This window comes from Micropterus dolomieu, linkage group LG03, assembly GCF_021292245.1.
Source record: "Micropterus dolomieu isolate WLL.071019.BEF.003 ecotype Adirondacks linkage group LG03, ASM2129224v1, whole genome shotgun sequence".
NCBI lineage: Eukaryota > Metazoa > Chordata > Actinopteri > Centrarchiformes > Centrarchidae > Micropterus > Micropterus dolomieu.
Window position 1 is genome coordinate 13598679 of NC_060152.1, and position 15889 is coordinate 13614567.

The 15889-nt window shown below is 40.6% G+C and overlaps 1 protein-coding gene across 1 annotated transcript; it reads left to right on the forward strand.

Annotated features, from left to right (window-relative positions):
- rap1gapl (RAP1 GTPase activating protein-like) lies at nucleotides 1-7355 on the forward strand. The gene is made up of 19 exons (XM_046045284.1): nucleotides 1-539; nucleotides 704-736; nucleotides 856-946; nucleotides 1157-1192; nucleotides 1286-1333; nucleotides 1486-1683; nucleotides 1769-1866; nucleotides 2340-2418; nucleotides 2807-2860; nucleotides 2954-3037; nucleotides 3161-3261; nucleotides 3358-3487; nucleotides 3621-3782; nucleotides 4272-4343; nucleotides 6008-6094; nucleotides 6198-6353; nucleotides 6433-6516; nucleotides 6614-6633; nucleotides 6713-7355. Exons 1-19 carry the CDS (start codon nucleotides 469-471, stop codon nucleotides 6801-6803), a joined length of 1695 nt encoding a protein of 564 aa, XP_045901240.1. The 5' UTR covers nucleotides 1-468; the 3' UTR covers nucleotides 6804-7355.
- Nucleotides 7356-15889: the final 8534 nt, after the last annotated feature.

The window sequence follows — 15889 nt, forward strand, 5'->3', positions numbered from 1 at the left end:
CTTTCAATAGGCCCCCCCCCCCATCCTCCTTCACCCTCCCCTGCTGGCCATCTCCTCACCCTTGCTGTGTGCGCTGTCAATAATTGATGATCCTTACTGACTCAAAGGGTAACAGGCCTGGGAGTAAATGTCTCACCCATTTCTTTATTCACAGGTCTATATTTAAGTTCAGTCAGTCTGAGAAACCACTACGAGTGGTTATTCAAGTGCGAAGGATCGATGGCAGGAAGCAGCTTGACTGTGTCCGTTTTACAGTTTTGGGGGAGCTTGTGAGCATGAGCACGTTAATTCTGCCTGTCTGGCTGACAGCAGGACAGAGAGAGGAAAGGGAAGCTTAAATGAGTGAGAGGCAGGGGGCAGAGAGGAGGAGGAGGAGTGACAGAATGATAGAGTGAATTAATTCAACCTTAGCCTGATTGACTCAGTAGCAAACCGGCATGTACAAACATTCACAGTGACACCAAAGCCATGGAGAGAGAAAAGAGGAATGACATGTCTTTCTCCAGAAAGAGAAGTTTCACTTTTGGGGCATATGGAGGGTGAGTAAAAACACTGTTTGTCTCAGACTAGGACTGGCATTTTTCCACCACAAGTCAATTTAGTAGCTACACACACTGAATAAATGACATTTTTAGATGTAAGTAATCCTGTCTTTGTAAGATGATCAGTTGTCTTCAAGTAGTTCTTACTTCCTTGTTTACAGTGTGGACAGATTCACATGTGGGGATGAGACGAGGTGAGGATTACATTTTCCCTTTTATCGCAGCTGTTTCGAGCTAACATTGATGTACAATGTAAGAACTGAATGGGAAGTGATTGTGCTGTCTTCTTCTGTAAATTAACCTGTTGCTGCAGACCTGAATCTACAGAGGACAACATACTGGGCATCCTGGACTCGCCCGCCAGTGAGAGCAAGCCTTTCCTCCCTGCCAGCAGCAACCAGAGGGTGATATCATTAACATATCCAGCATGCACCTTTCCCCCTCCTATTTTAATTAAACATACTTAATGTATTTCCATGTCATGCCTCTCTGAGAAGCCAACTTTCCGTTCGCAACTGAAGCGTTTGTCATGTTCCTCTTCCTCCCCATTTCTCCTTCCCGTTCTCTGCGTCTGCCTTTCTGTCTGACGTCTAACTGCCTGTTGTTCATATCAGGACACAGAGCTGTTTGAAATCATTGAAAAGCTGCAGGTGAGTTACAGTGTGATTGATTTTGTGCAGTGTGTGTGTTCAGTGGTGTCTGAGTAGCATAAGTTTCTTATCAATACTCCTCTTGTCCATCAGGGCAGCAGGATCGATGAGCAGCGGTGTGAATTCCCTCTCCCTCTGAAGGTGAGTCTTCAGTCTGAGAAATCTATATACGGGTTGAAACCCACGTGACAGTTGACGCTGACCTTTCTATGAACGCCACGACATTTGTTTCCCCAAACAACAGAAACAACAGGCCCTCATCATCACCAGGTGCTCCTTTGTGTCTATTTTAGTCTCAGCTTTTAACGATAGGTGGAGACCTGCCGCTCATCCTCCCTTCAAAGTTGGGGGGCTACTGGATAAACCCCCCTCTGGAGCGGCTCGTAGACGTGAGTCCCACCTCGTCCCACTATGGCCAAGATCCAGAGAGCTACGACATCATGGAGAGAGACGGAGAGGCCAAAATCTACCACGAGTTCTTCCGCTCACGAGTAAGTAGACTTTATATGAAGTCTCAAGGCATACACCATCTTTCCTGGACTGGTATTTATGTCTTATCTTTCCCCCGCCCTTTAGTACCATCACTCATTCACAGCAGTGGATCCATCTTTGGGGCCCCTGGTTCTCTCCGTGTGTTTGGAGGAAGAGGAGAACAAGTTGCGGGTGATACTGAGGTTGAGATTTTCAGCCACTTTAGCCAACTATGAGCGAATTTTTGGATCACATTTTCGAGTGGAGTCCCACTCCTCTCAAAAATGTGTCCAGCTTAAATGTACTTCACTTGGATGAAGTATGTGCAGAGTTTCACATTCATCTGCTGAAGGTTGAAAGTTTCTCTGCTTACCTCAACTTGTACACACGTGCATGTTTTCATGATGAACTTGAAACCACAAGTGCCCATATAAGGAGAAGGAGTATGTGTAATTTTAAAGAATTATTCAACAAGGTGATTGACCTTTTTTGTGGGAAAACATATCAGGCAACAACTATTCAAAAGCATTCAAAGCAGAGTATATTTATGTCTTAAAACATGCCTGGAGGAGATCTTTACATTTTCATTTGAATGTATCTGTATGTAGTAACTGCTATTACCAAGCGATAAAGCATCACATTCAATTATACATAGACTGTGTTTCTTGTCTCACAGAATGAAGGAGTGCTCTCTGCATGGAGTTTTCTCTGTCTCTCTTTTCCCCATCATCCCATCTGCTGTGGAATTAGCAAAGGTATCCAAATGATTATTCTGGTGCAAGACGTATTCATATACTCCACAATACTTAAGTAAAAGTAGCCGAGCCACATTTTAAGAATACTGTTACAAATAAGTACAGAAGTATTATTAGCAAAAAAGACTTTAAAATAGTAAATGTTGTCATTGTCCCTTTCAGATTGTTTTTTTTGGGGGGGGATATTAGGTTCTTGGATTATTTCTATTGATGTGTTAACATGTATGAAACCTTTTTTGTTGTAGCGGGTTTACACACTGTTCGAAAGTTTAATTTGAAACAATTCATCATATTTTATAAACTGATTATATGCTTTGTATGTAAAATGTGTATGAAAAAAATGGCCTAGTAAGAGATGTTTTTAAAAAAACACTCATATTTTCTCCAGATGCTCTGTGACAGAGTGACTGTCTCAAAATTTGAAGTGGTCAGCTACCTTAAGGTAACGTGCTAAAACTTCCAATAACTAAAAATAACTACCACGTGTTCTAGACAAATCCTCTCAAAGGTCGTCTCCCCCTCTTTCATCCTTCAGGCTCCAGAACTCATAACTGCATTTGATGAACACAGAGTGTCTCCTAATTTCAAGTTTGGAGTTTTGTACCAGAAGGATGGGCAGGTAAGAAACTGTGCAGATGTCCTGCATTCATAAAAACAACTGATATGATGGTGTATCTTATGACTGATATGCCGCATGCATAGTGTGATAAGCACTCACTCTCAGACATCTGTCTCTCCACAGTTCACAGAGGAGGACATTCTTAGTAACAATGAGGAAAGTGAAGAGTTTAAAGAGTTCCTTTCTATTTTGGGAGCGACGATTCAACTGCAAGGCTTTACAGGGTAAAGTGCACAATGTTGACATTGTTTAGCGGAACAAATCACACATGTAAGTTGTAAAATCTAATATTGCTTCTACTATTAATCCCTTTTTCTAAGGTTCAGGGGAGGACTGGATGTGTGTCACGGTCAGACAGGAAGCGAAGCAGTCTTCACTTCCTTTCATGGGAGAGAAATCATGTTCCATGTCGCAACTAAACTGCCTTTCACAGAGGGTGACCCACAGCAGGTCAGTTTCTGTATCACACTCAGTCTATTCTGCTCTGATTCACAGGACAGTGCTTCTGTAGAAAGCATGTTTCCTGAACAGACACAGACGTATCTTTTTTTTCTTTTCTCCTTCTCCTCATCGCCCTACACAGTTACAAAGAAAAAGACACATTGGTAATGACATTGTAGCTTTGGTCTACCAGGAGGGCCAAACCCCTTTTCTATGTGACGTTATCAAGTCTCACTTCCTGCACTGTTTCTTGGTCGTCCGGAGGATTCATGGAGAGGAGGAGACAGGTGAAACTGCGTACCAGGTGAGTTTTTAAAAAAGCCCCTGATGAATCTATCATCCCTATCAATTAAAGTAAATCTGTGACAAGTTAACTGATTTACCTTTATATTAAAAAGCATACTGAATTTTTTTGAGACCGACTAAAAACTATAATACACTGGATTTTTGAGGCTAATACCGATTACTATTTGAGAGTTTAAAATAAAATAAAAAATGACGACTGATGTTTGTTTAACCTAAACAATTAGCCATTAACCATTAACAAACATGTTTCATGAGGACACCTTACATTTTGATTTTTGATGATTTTCTTAGCCGGACATTTTACTAAGCTGTCACTCTCTTGTGGATGCACTATGCTATGGCTCTCTAAACGACTTTGGCATTTCTGTACTACCAGTTTTTGTTACTTACCATTACAACTAGACTAATACTAATATATCTGTGAATATAGCTGTTTTCAGCCAGGACGGTTTATCACTCATGCTCTAATGTTCTCTCCTCTCCACAGGTGTCTGTTACAGCCAGAGATGATGTTCCTCCATTTGGTCCGGTCCTCCCGGATCCTCCCATCTTCACAGATGTAAGAAACGATACCAAAGTCAACAAGTTGTTGTCATTTTCAGCATATTTTCCTGTTTTAAGTCAACCATTGACTAATAGTTATTTTAAAATCTGCAAGTCCGTCCCTGTGCAGCAGTTGTTCCCAATAGACCCTTTTCATGGCAGACATTTTGACTTGTCAAAGCAGGAAAAACACAGGTAAATGATGACATTAAAGATGGCTTTGCTCCATCCATACATTCATCCATCCATCTTCATCCGCTTATCCGAGATCGGGTCGCAGGGGTCGCAGCTCCAGCAGGGGACCCCAAACTTCTCTTTCCCGAGCCACATTAACCAGCTCTGACTGGGGGATCCCGAGACATTCCAAGGCCAGTGTGGCGATATAATTTCTCCACCTCGTCCTGGGTCTTCCCCGAGGCCTCCTCCCAGCTGGACGTGCCTGGAACACCTCCCTAGGGAGGTGTCCAGGAGGCATCCTTACCAGATGCCCAAACCACCTCAACTGGCTCCTTTCAACGCAAAGGAGCAGCGGCTCTACTCTGAGCTCCTCGCGGATGGCCGGGCTTCTCACCCTATCTCTAAGGGAGACACCAGCCACCCGCCTGAGGAAACCCATTTCAGCCGCTTGTACCCGCGATCTCGTTCTTTCGGTCATGACCCAGCCTTCATGGCCATAGGTGAGGGTAGGAGCGAATATCGAATATCGAGCTCCAGATGGGGGCCCCGGGCTTCCTCCGGGCAGGGTCTCTCCTCCTCTTCCTCCTTGCTTTGCTCCATTATTTAAAAATTCTTATTTGATAGGGATGATGCAATTTAACATAGTAGCTATTGCTAATGTTTAACTCTTGTCTTTAGCTGGGCTTTTCCATGTACAGTGTAATTAAAATAAACAGCTCTCAGTGTCATAAAACCACAATACACTACAGATATGAAAATACAACAAAATACATAAACCCCAATACACATACCACAATAAACCTATTGTAATTAAGTGTCCCAGTAAGCCATGTCAGTAAGTGAGCATGCGCAATACAAGGACCCTGGAACTCGCTCCCCTAAATTGAATGCCTTTCCTACTTTGACAAGTCAAAATGTCCTCCGTGAAAAGTAAAAAGTACTCTGCTTCAGTCTCAGGGTCATGGCTTGCTCACTGTCACGGCTGACTGGCAAACTTGAAAATAATGGAGCCATGATTAATGATATAAGTTACACCTGTGCTTTTCCTACTATGAAACATCAAAATGTCGGCTGTGAAGAAGGTGGAGCTGTGTGTCCCAAATCCATACTACATACTATACAATATGTGCTCTATACTAATCATCACAGTTTACTACTTTATACTAACAGGAAATGATATGTGACATCATAGTCACTCAAACTGCGACTTGCACCAAATAGACATTGAAATGTTTTTCCAAAGATATGAGACTTGATTGACTCAAGATTGGGACACTATTCTTTAGTACAACGTGCCCTTTTGCTGTAGAAGTCCAGTTGTCTTATGGTTCTGTCTGCCTGCCCCTCGTCTTGTTGACAAACCTGCTTTGACCATCGACCCATTAAACAATTACTCAGCTTGTCCTGCCTGTGAGTCCACGCCTTGCTTACCTGAATCACTACAGTACAAATATTTTATTGAGACGATGCACAAGTCTTGGTTCCCTCTGTCCTGTCTTTTAGTGTACCCTGCTGAGAGAATTCCTCTTGACCAAACTCATCAATGCAGAGATTTCCTGCTATAAGGCTCAACGATTCAGCAGGCTGGAGGTAGAGGGACAAAGACTGTTTTAATTTATGCTCTTTATTAGTGAATATCTAAACATCTAATTTCTTGCCATGTATGCTCTCCTGTTCCTCCACTCTTATGAAGCTCCGCACTCGCTCTTCGCTCCTCGAGAGCTTGCAGGCTGAACTCTCAGCCCGTTCCCAGTGCATGATGGGGGATCCATCACTGTCTGTGCTCCCATCTTCTGAAAGTGTACGGGGAGCATCTGAGGGGAGTGGAGGATTCATTGAAAACTTTAAGGTAAATGTTTAATAAACTCTCTCATACTTAACTTTACTATTTTCACTTCACTATTTGGCCTCTGAATCTTCGTCATTAGAGAGCCATACGAGTGCGGAGCCACTCCTTTGAGACTCTTGGGGTTCCCAGGAAGACTGGAGGCAGTGCATCACAGAAGCCTAAGGTAAACTTTCACAATGGGATTAAATGTGTCTGACTGAACAAATACTTCAATACTGAAAGGTTTGCTCTAATATATTCTTGACTTACTTCATTTGCAGACAGAGAAAGATGGAGACAGGTAAGACAACAGGTGAAAATGTTGGTCTTCTGCATGATTTGAGTTGAGCAATACAAATCAGAGTTTTCTTTGCTTTCAGTGACAAATCTCCAGGACCTGTGCCCGCTCTATCTGACAGTTTGGGGTCAGGTGAACTCAAAGATCAAGCAAGTCCCCAAGACGAGACGTAAAAGGAAATGTTATCTTTAAGATTTTAGATGTTAATATATGTATAGACATTGCTAGCATATGGTTACTACTTTATTATCCTGGTAGATGACTTATATGTAAATAGAGTGTAAAAGTAAATAGTATTTCTGAGAATATAATTATTTTACTTTCATAGCAGTGATATTCTACAATATTTATATTGTATATCAGTGAAATGTTAAATATATAAAACTGCCAGGAACGGCTCAAATGTTTTGACAGAGTTTACACTTGTATATCTATATTGTCAAAACTATTCTACTTCAATGACAGATGTAAAGAAAGGAAGTGAGGGGAGAGGGGTGGGGAACAGCAGTGAAATCTAATTACAATTAGTACAATATATAGAAAATGAAACATGGATTGTTTTAAATATGGGTTTGATGATACCATGATTATTTGAAAAAGGACAGGCCTGTTGAGTTTACAACACAGTGCAGTTATTGGCAATACCTCCCTTTATTATTTATTTATATGATGCCATGCATGGATGTAAATCTGTTGCAGACATTAAAGGAGAAATATAAACTGTTTCCTGCATGGAGAGTACAAAAGTTATTGGACAATATTCATATTCACATCATGTAGGCATTTTATTTCCACTGTTGCTTCCTTTCGGTACTGCACACGCACAGTATGTGTGGAAGGCAACGGGTGTTTTTCACAGCAGACATTATGACTTGTCATCGTACACTGTAATCCCAAATATGTTCAGAATACTAAAAATATTTGTGGAAACTGATTACCTCAAACTTTTATAGTAGTGGTAATAATATTTGAGTAAGCATTAACTTAAATATAATACATTTTTAAAACATTTTATTTCGGCATTCTAAATTACATTGATGCTTATTAAATTCCACTAATTCTTTACTCAATAAATGTAACTGTGCACAATTTATACTCTACTCAAACAAAATTCACATAGTAGTCCTGAAAAAATACAATTCAAGTTCCCTTTATTAGTATCAAAACCTTAAACATCTTTTGTCATTTCTACATTTAACAGACACAAAATAAGGCACATCTTGCATAAAACTGAATAGACTACGTAATTGACAGCTTGATCAGATAATTAACCAGCAACAATTTTAATATTCAATTTTGAGTTAAATAAAATTTCCTTTTACTACCTTACTGTGGAAAAAGCGACTTTGCATAATTTTATTCCATGAGCAGCACTTGTACTTTAATATAAAAGGGAGCTTTAAATGTGTAGTTTTATGGAATCATAAGCAAATAAAGATAGCTAATAAAGATTGTTTAAAATAAGACGTTTCACACTATGCAAATTGTTAAGTCAGGTAGACAAGGTAGAACAAGGTAGAACAATATCAAGGTTTCTGCAGGTTTCACCTGGTCAAATTTAAGACCATTATGAATGAAATTTAAAACCTATTTCAAGACTTAAGGAAGAAACGCACAAAGGAAATGCAGTCACAAAATTACTTGCAGAGTAAATCATTGTATTCAAATTAGGGTTGAGTGATGTCTACAAAATTGGCATTGGACAATGTCAACAATGAAACACTGGGATGGACGATGACATTGATAAGCTACGTAATTAACAAACTGGCATGCGGTGCACCTGCTGACGTGAAAAATGGACCACCGGTAGAAAAATCTTTGTCTAGGAAAGAAAGAAATTTGTCTTTTTGGCGACTTTATAAAACTTGACCTACTGCTGATGTTATCCATCAGCAGCTGGTAGGGAGCAGACAGGGATACAATAATAAACTACACCCCAAAAGCTAAACTTGCTTAATACGCCTACTGGGGTTGAATTAAACCATTAGATCTGGGGAACTTCATTTAGGTAGTTTTGATGCTCTCCACAATGATTTTCATTGCGCAGCACCAAGCTGTTTTGAGCCTCACCATTATTCATGTTTGCCTTGTGTCTTAATTCACTGCTTTATAGATTTGTAGAAAAGAACAAATAGGCAACATGAGGACCACCTCCCTTCTGTATAATTACCAGCATTTCATTTGTACATCAAAATCCAAAAGAATAATCTCCTTATTATCTTAAAAAGGACTAACGTTAGTTTGCATCCCTAATTTGCTTTAACGTTAGTAACCTCCGCTCCTCCGTGGCCAACAGTCCTTAATGCTAATCTTATCGTCCTTATGTCACTTTCTGCCGCGCTCACATTCGCTCGTCCTCTGAAGAACGAGGAGAGGGAGACAGCCATGGGCTGAGTGTTACTGTAGTTTACTGATAATCATTAACGATCGTGTGAAATTTTAATAGCGGCGCTCATTCATTAAGCAGCGACAGCAGGCTTCATATACGCTAGAGACTGGTTTTAAGCCCTAAGATGTGTTTTTCCTATCCAAGAACCGATAAGGTTGCACTTCCCCATAGCTGAAGAATAAATCCGTTTTATATCTGTGGTACAATCCGAAAGAGACTTACGGCAATAACATGAAAGCTGCCTGTTAGTCTTTGTAGTTGTAATAAAGCGAGTTATACATTTGGACCGATTTGGACTAGTGACAGAAAGAACTACAACACCACGGGAGGGGAAAAGAAAAAAAAAAGAAAAACCACAAACATTCTTGAGCGCTGTGGGACCATTTCAATGAGCATTAGAGGTAGCGTTACATGGACACTGGAAAATAAATACCCGTTTAAAATTATTTAAAACCTAGAACACAAACTTCAGCAAATTTAAGACTTTGAGGCGTTCAATTTTGAAATTTAAGACCCCGCCAAAACTCTGCAGGACGTCAAGCTGACAGGTGCTGTTATCATAGCAGCTCCTTTAACCAAGTGACACCGGATCTGCCCGAAGGCAGGTGATTGATTTTCATTGTTCTAGCTGTTTTCAGTCCAGTACAGCAGTTGTTTGTGTCAAAGACCATCCTCATGGGCCGCAGTGAGCTGATAAGTTTCGTTTCTGTCGGCAGATTGAGGGAGAGAAGAGGAGCTTGCTTAGGCGGACGCGGGCTTTATCTCTCTTCAATAAGAAGAGAAAGATCCAACCGTGTAGGATGTTCAGTTCAACTTGTGGCCTGTAAAGCATGGGAGTGCTTTAGTTCACAGGAATAGTGACTGTTTTTAATATTTCAATGTTTTGAAAGCTTTGTTAATTGGAACGTGGTTGTATGGAGAGAAATGTTTTAAAGATAACTACCAATAAAAGTGAACATAAACCGTAAGTATGGCCAAGACATGGACATTCGCCTGGTATTAAAAAAAAGTTTAATAACCGTTTGTTTTTTCATCCAATTTTATTTATATAGCACCAAATCACAACAGTTATCTCACAGCACTTTTCATAAAAGAGCAGGTCTAGACCGTACTCTGATGTTATTTACAGAATCCCAACAATTCCCACCAAGAGCAACCACTAGGTGACAGAGGCAAGGAAAAACTTCCTTTTAAGAGGCAGAAACCTCGAGCAGAACCATGGCTCAAGGTGGGCGGCCATCTGCCTCGACTGGTTGGGGGGTGGGGAGCCTACACAATATACACACAGAGGTACAGACAGTAAAGGTAATGTTGCTATAGACTAATGAAAAATGGTACAGATATTTATAGTAGTGTTAATGATTATAACAATAGGACTAGTAACTAATTGTAGCAGAGGGTGTCGAGCAGGAACACGGGGCAGCAGGTGACTTGCAACCACAGATCCAGACTCCACAGCTCCAGAGCCAGAAACACCTGAAGGAAGTGATAGGAGGAGGGGGACGAGAAAGCACAAGACTACCGGAAAGGGGAGAAGTTGAGTTAGTAACATGCATTAATGGGATGAGGTTGCGTAGAGAGGGAGAGAAAGTAGGAGGACCTCAGTGCATCATGGGAAGTCCCCCGGCAATCTAGGCCTATAGCAGCATAACTAAGGGATGGTTCAGGACTCACCTGAGCCAGCCCTAACTATAAGCTTTATCAAAGAGGAAAGTCTTAAGCCTACTCTTAAATGTGGAGATGGTGTCTGCCTCCTGAACCCAAACTGGAACCTGGTTCCACAGGAGAGGAGCTTGATAGCTGAACGTTCTGGCTCCTAGTCTACTTTTGGAGACTCTAGGAATCACAAGAAACCGTGCATTCTGGGAGCGCAGTGCTGTGGTGGGGTAGTAAGGTACTATGAGCTCTTTAAGATAAGATGGTGCCTGACCATTAAGAGCTTTGTAGGTGAAAAGAATGATTTTAAATTCTATTCTGGATTTTACTGGAAGCCAATGCAGATAAGCTAAGACCGGAGAAATGTGATCTCTTTCCCTGGTTCCTGTCACATGCTGCAGCATGCTGGATCAGCTGAAGAGTCTTAATGGACTTTTTCGAGCAGCCTGATAATAGGGAATTGCAGTAATCCAGCCTAGAAGTAACAAATGCATGGACTAGTTTTTCCTGCATCATTTTTAGACTGTATGTTCCTGATTTTCGCAATAGTACATAGGTGAAAAAGGCGGTCCTTGAAATTTGCTTAATGTGAGACTTAAACGACATGTCCTGATCAACGATAACTCCAAGATTCCTCACAGTGGTACTGGAGTCCAGGGCGATGCCATCAAGGGAAACTATCTTTAGATAATGTGTCACGGAGGTGCTTGGGCCCCAGAACAATAACTTCAGTTTTATCTGAGTTTAATATTAGAAAATTACAGGTCATCCAGGTTTTAATATCCTGAAGGCACATTTGAAGTTTAGCTAACTGATGAGTTTCATCTGGCTTGATCGATAGATATAACTGAGTATCATCTGCATAACAATGCAAGTTTATGGAATATTTCCTGATAATATTGCCTAAAGGAAGCATATATAAAGTGAACAGGATTGGTCCGAGGACAGATCCTTGAGGCACTCCATGACTAACTTTGGTGTGCATGTAGGACTCATTGTTAACATGTACAAACTGAAATCGATCTGATAAATAGGACTTAAACCAGCTTAGAGTGGTTCCTTTAATGCCAATGAAATGTACCAGTCTCTGCAATAGGATCTGATGGTCAGTGGTATCAAATGCAGCACTAAGATCTAATAAAACCAGTACAATCTCCAAGGAGGAGGTTGTTAGTAATTTTCACCAGTGCTGAATCTGTGCTATGATGAGCTCTAAATCTTGACCGAAAATCCTCAAATAAACTATTGCTCTGTAGAAAGTCACACAGCTGTTTAGCAACTGCTTTCTCCAGGATCTTAGAGAGAAATGGAAGGTTAGATATAGGTCTATAGTTGGCTAAAACATCTGGATCAAGTTTGGGCTTTTTCAGAATAGGTTTAATTACAGCTACTTTAAAGTATTGTGGTACATAGCCTGTTGATAGAGATAGATTGATCATATCTAGTATAGTGCTAAGGGTAAAACTTGTTTAAGCAGCCTAGTCGGGATGGGGTCTAAGAGGCAGGTTGATGGTTTAGATGAAGAAATTATTGAAGTTAGTTGGTAAAGGTTGAGGGAGGCAAAGCAGTCTAAACATGTATCTGGTTCTACAGCTGTTTCTAAGGTTCCTGAGTTTAGAGATAAGTTGGTGCCAGTTAAGGGCAGGTCTTGGTGAATTTTGTTTCTAATGTTAGAATTTTAGCATTAAAGAAGCTCATGAAGTCGTAACTATTGAGAGCTATGGGAATACTTGTCAGCCTGGCTACAGTGCTGAAAAGAAACCTGGGGTTGTTCCTATTTTCCTCTATTAATGACGAGTAGTACGCTGCTCTGGCATTACGGAGGGCCTTCCTATAAGTTTTAAGACTATCTTGCCAAATTAAACGAGAATTTTCCAGTTTGGTGGAACGCCAATTCCTCTCAAGTTTGTTTTATTATTTTCTTTTTTAGAGGGGTTACAGAGTCGAGTGTCATTCACAGCGAGCCTGCAGCACTATCGACAAGATGATCGATTTGGGAGGGACTGAAATTAGCACAGGAGTCCTGTTACTTTGTGACTTGATAATGAATTTATAGCTGATGGAATCGCATCCTTAAATTTAGCTACAGCACTATCAGACAGACATATTGTATAGACATTTTTGCCCAATGGCGTGTAGTTCAGCAATACAAACTCAAAAGTTGTCAAACAGTGGTCGGACAAAGAGGGATTCTGTGGGAACACCACTAAATGTTCAATTTCAATACCGTATACCAAAACAAGGTTGAGGGTGTGGTTAAAACAGTGACTTGGTTCATGAACACTGTGAGAAGCCAATGGAATCTAACAGAGAGATAAACGCAGTACTGAAGCTGTCATTCTCAACGTCCACATGAACATTAAAACAATTGTATTAGAAGATATTCAGGTGCATTATAATCTCTTACGGTTTATTGCATTAAAATTTAGCTTTTTTTTTAACCAGGCGAGATATACATTTTTTCTGTGTTGCATCTCCATGTAGTCTGTAATACATATGTACAATGGATTTATATCCCTTAGCTTCTGACCTTTCAAAGGAGACCAGAATTATGCATCTAGGACTAATGGTTGAGGAGTTATTACTGATTGTGTATGTTATTTTAAGCGTTTTTCCTGGAAATAGGTGGCAGGTACCATCTGGTTAATTTGGAGGCCTCAGAGTGTTTGACTGTCCAAGTGACAGAAAATGACTGAATCTCAGGAGGAAAATATTCTGGCAGTAAACAGGGTGTCCCCGGGGTCTTAAAAAGGTAATAAATCAATTTTGTGAAAATTAAGGCCATTAAAAAGTATTAATCGCCATTTAACAAGGTATTAAATTTTGTAGATATTTTTGTAAATGTGAAAATCTTGTTTGACTTTGTATGCTGAAAGTAAGGGTGAATGTATTTATATTGCATAACCAAAAAAACTAATGTAATATAATAGTGGTAAGCTATATACTGTACTATTATATGAAATTAAAATATGTAACAGTTTATTATATAATTTAAATGTTAACAAAATAATAGTCATGTATACTAGTTCCTCCTCCAGGTTGTGGATGGAGCCTCTGCAGTGGACAGATGTAGATTTAGCCAGAGCCAGGATGCCACAGACAGCAGCTGTTGATTGCAAATGTCTGTGCTACACTGCCTACACTAATATTTTCCATTGCTCAATTTATTCTCATGAGCTTTGTTCCCTTCTGACCTATTTTAATTCTGTTGTATTAGTCAAGTGGTTGATGAAAGTTATCAAAAAAAAGGTTTCAGATTGCAACGAAGAGTATACCCTTTCTATATTTATGCTGAAAACAACATCTATGTCAGGTAGTTATCAACTGATCTGCGTTTGCAGGCAAACCAACAGTATCTAGTTTGAACCAACTAACACACAAAATGTGTTTTACATGATTTGCAGTAATGTTGTGCATGTCACAGCCTGTGTAAGACCTTCGCAGGAAATCTGACTAGTCCTTCACATAGAAGACATTTGGCCTATACAGATTCTTATAGGCAAATTAAGTCTGTGAATGCCTCAATTGTTAAGTGAGGTTACAACCTGGTCACATATTTATATATTCATTGAAAAAGAAAAAAGAAAACAAAAACACTGCCCCTTTTACAGGTGTGTGGCTGACTGTTACAGCTCAAAGTGGCGCGGTAGTCTTGAAATACAGTATATTGAAAAGGTCTTAAAAAAAAAGTACTGAATTTTACATCAGGATTCCTGTATATACCCTGGTAAAAGTATGGAGTGGTGTGTCAAGTAATATGTGCTTCAGCTTCTCCAGACCAACAAAAGTCTGTTGCCAAACAGCTGGAGAAGTGAAGCAGGTTAACAAAGATCTCCCCTTCAGACTGGAAGCTCAGCAGGAAGCCAACAGAAAGTCCATCCATCCATCCATCGTCAACTGCTTATCCTGCATACAAGGTCGCGGGGGGCTGGAGCCAATCCCAGCTGACGGGATTGGCTCCAGCCAATCGGGCGAAAGGCAGGGTACACCCTGGACAGGTCGCCAGTCCATCACAGACCAACAGAAAGTCTTTTAGTTCAATTTACAGAAAGTAACAAGCAGCTGTATTTTATTCCAGCCTATCTGTCCAGCTGAGAGAAGAGGTGTTCAGCTCCGTCCTGAATGGGGTACCATATTTGGGTTGCACATAGCGACTTGTCAATCACAAGGTAGCCCCGCCCTAAAGCATCCCCTGCTTTCAGGTCTATTTCTCTAAATTGGACCGTAACTAAATCATGTTGTGTTGAAGAACACTTGAAACTAACGACTGAGACCGGGGGTTACGTATTGTAACCCGGATTGTATGAGTATAGGTGCAGCCCTCTAAGGCTATCGCTATTGGGTTTACCCTCTTTGTGCACCTGCGGCACTGAGAATTTTAGTCTACGCCCACCCAACAGTGTGGTAAGAATGAATAAAAATTCATTCTGTATAATTCCTCCTCCCCCTCTGTTACTCACCTGCAGGTAACGTTACCTGGTTTGCCTCAACCAACAGCTAAGTTTACAACAATGTGCCAAATTTTATGGCATTTAGCTTGTTACATTTGGGTAATTGCCAAGTTAACATTAGCTGTGCTAGTAAATAACATAGCCTACAGGATAACAGAAGACAGTTGTTTTGATAAAGTCTGTGTTTCCTCTATATGCATTCAGCAGCAGATTAGACGCTCGAGCAGCGGAATCACGACCGCCACTACTAAAATTTCCCACGATCATTAAACTATGTGCTACACATGTTTTCACTCGCACACTGCGAGCACGGCAGCACTCAATGCTCTGTTCGCTTCCTGAACATAGCACATTATATTCCTTTACTCAGGAAGGTTTTATTGTACACACTTACGTTAGGCTAACGAACGTAGTTCTCGACAACTCGAGTAGTTTGGAGCAAATTTCACCGTCTCCACCACAGCATCTCGCTGACAGCAGCAGAGGCTGCAGCCTGATAATAAACAGTCCCAGGCCCCTTTAATACCCCGTTTCGGTGCCATCATTAGAAACATTAGCTTTCTTATCCATCACGTCTCAAGATAAATCAGATTAGACGCTCGAGACATAATGTTGAATTATTAGTCTCGATAGCAGTATTAATAAGCTCAGACCTTACTGATTTTTAGGTTTTGAGAAATTCTGGAACCGGGTCTCGATCCCCACCCCACTAGCCAAACTGATTAGCATGTTAGCCGTTAGTTAGCTTGCCAGTTAAATAAGT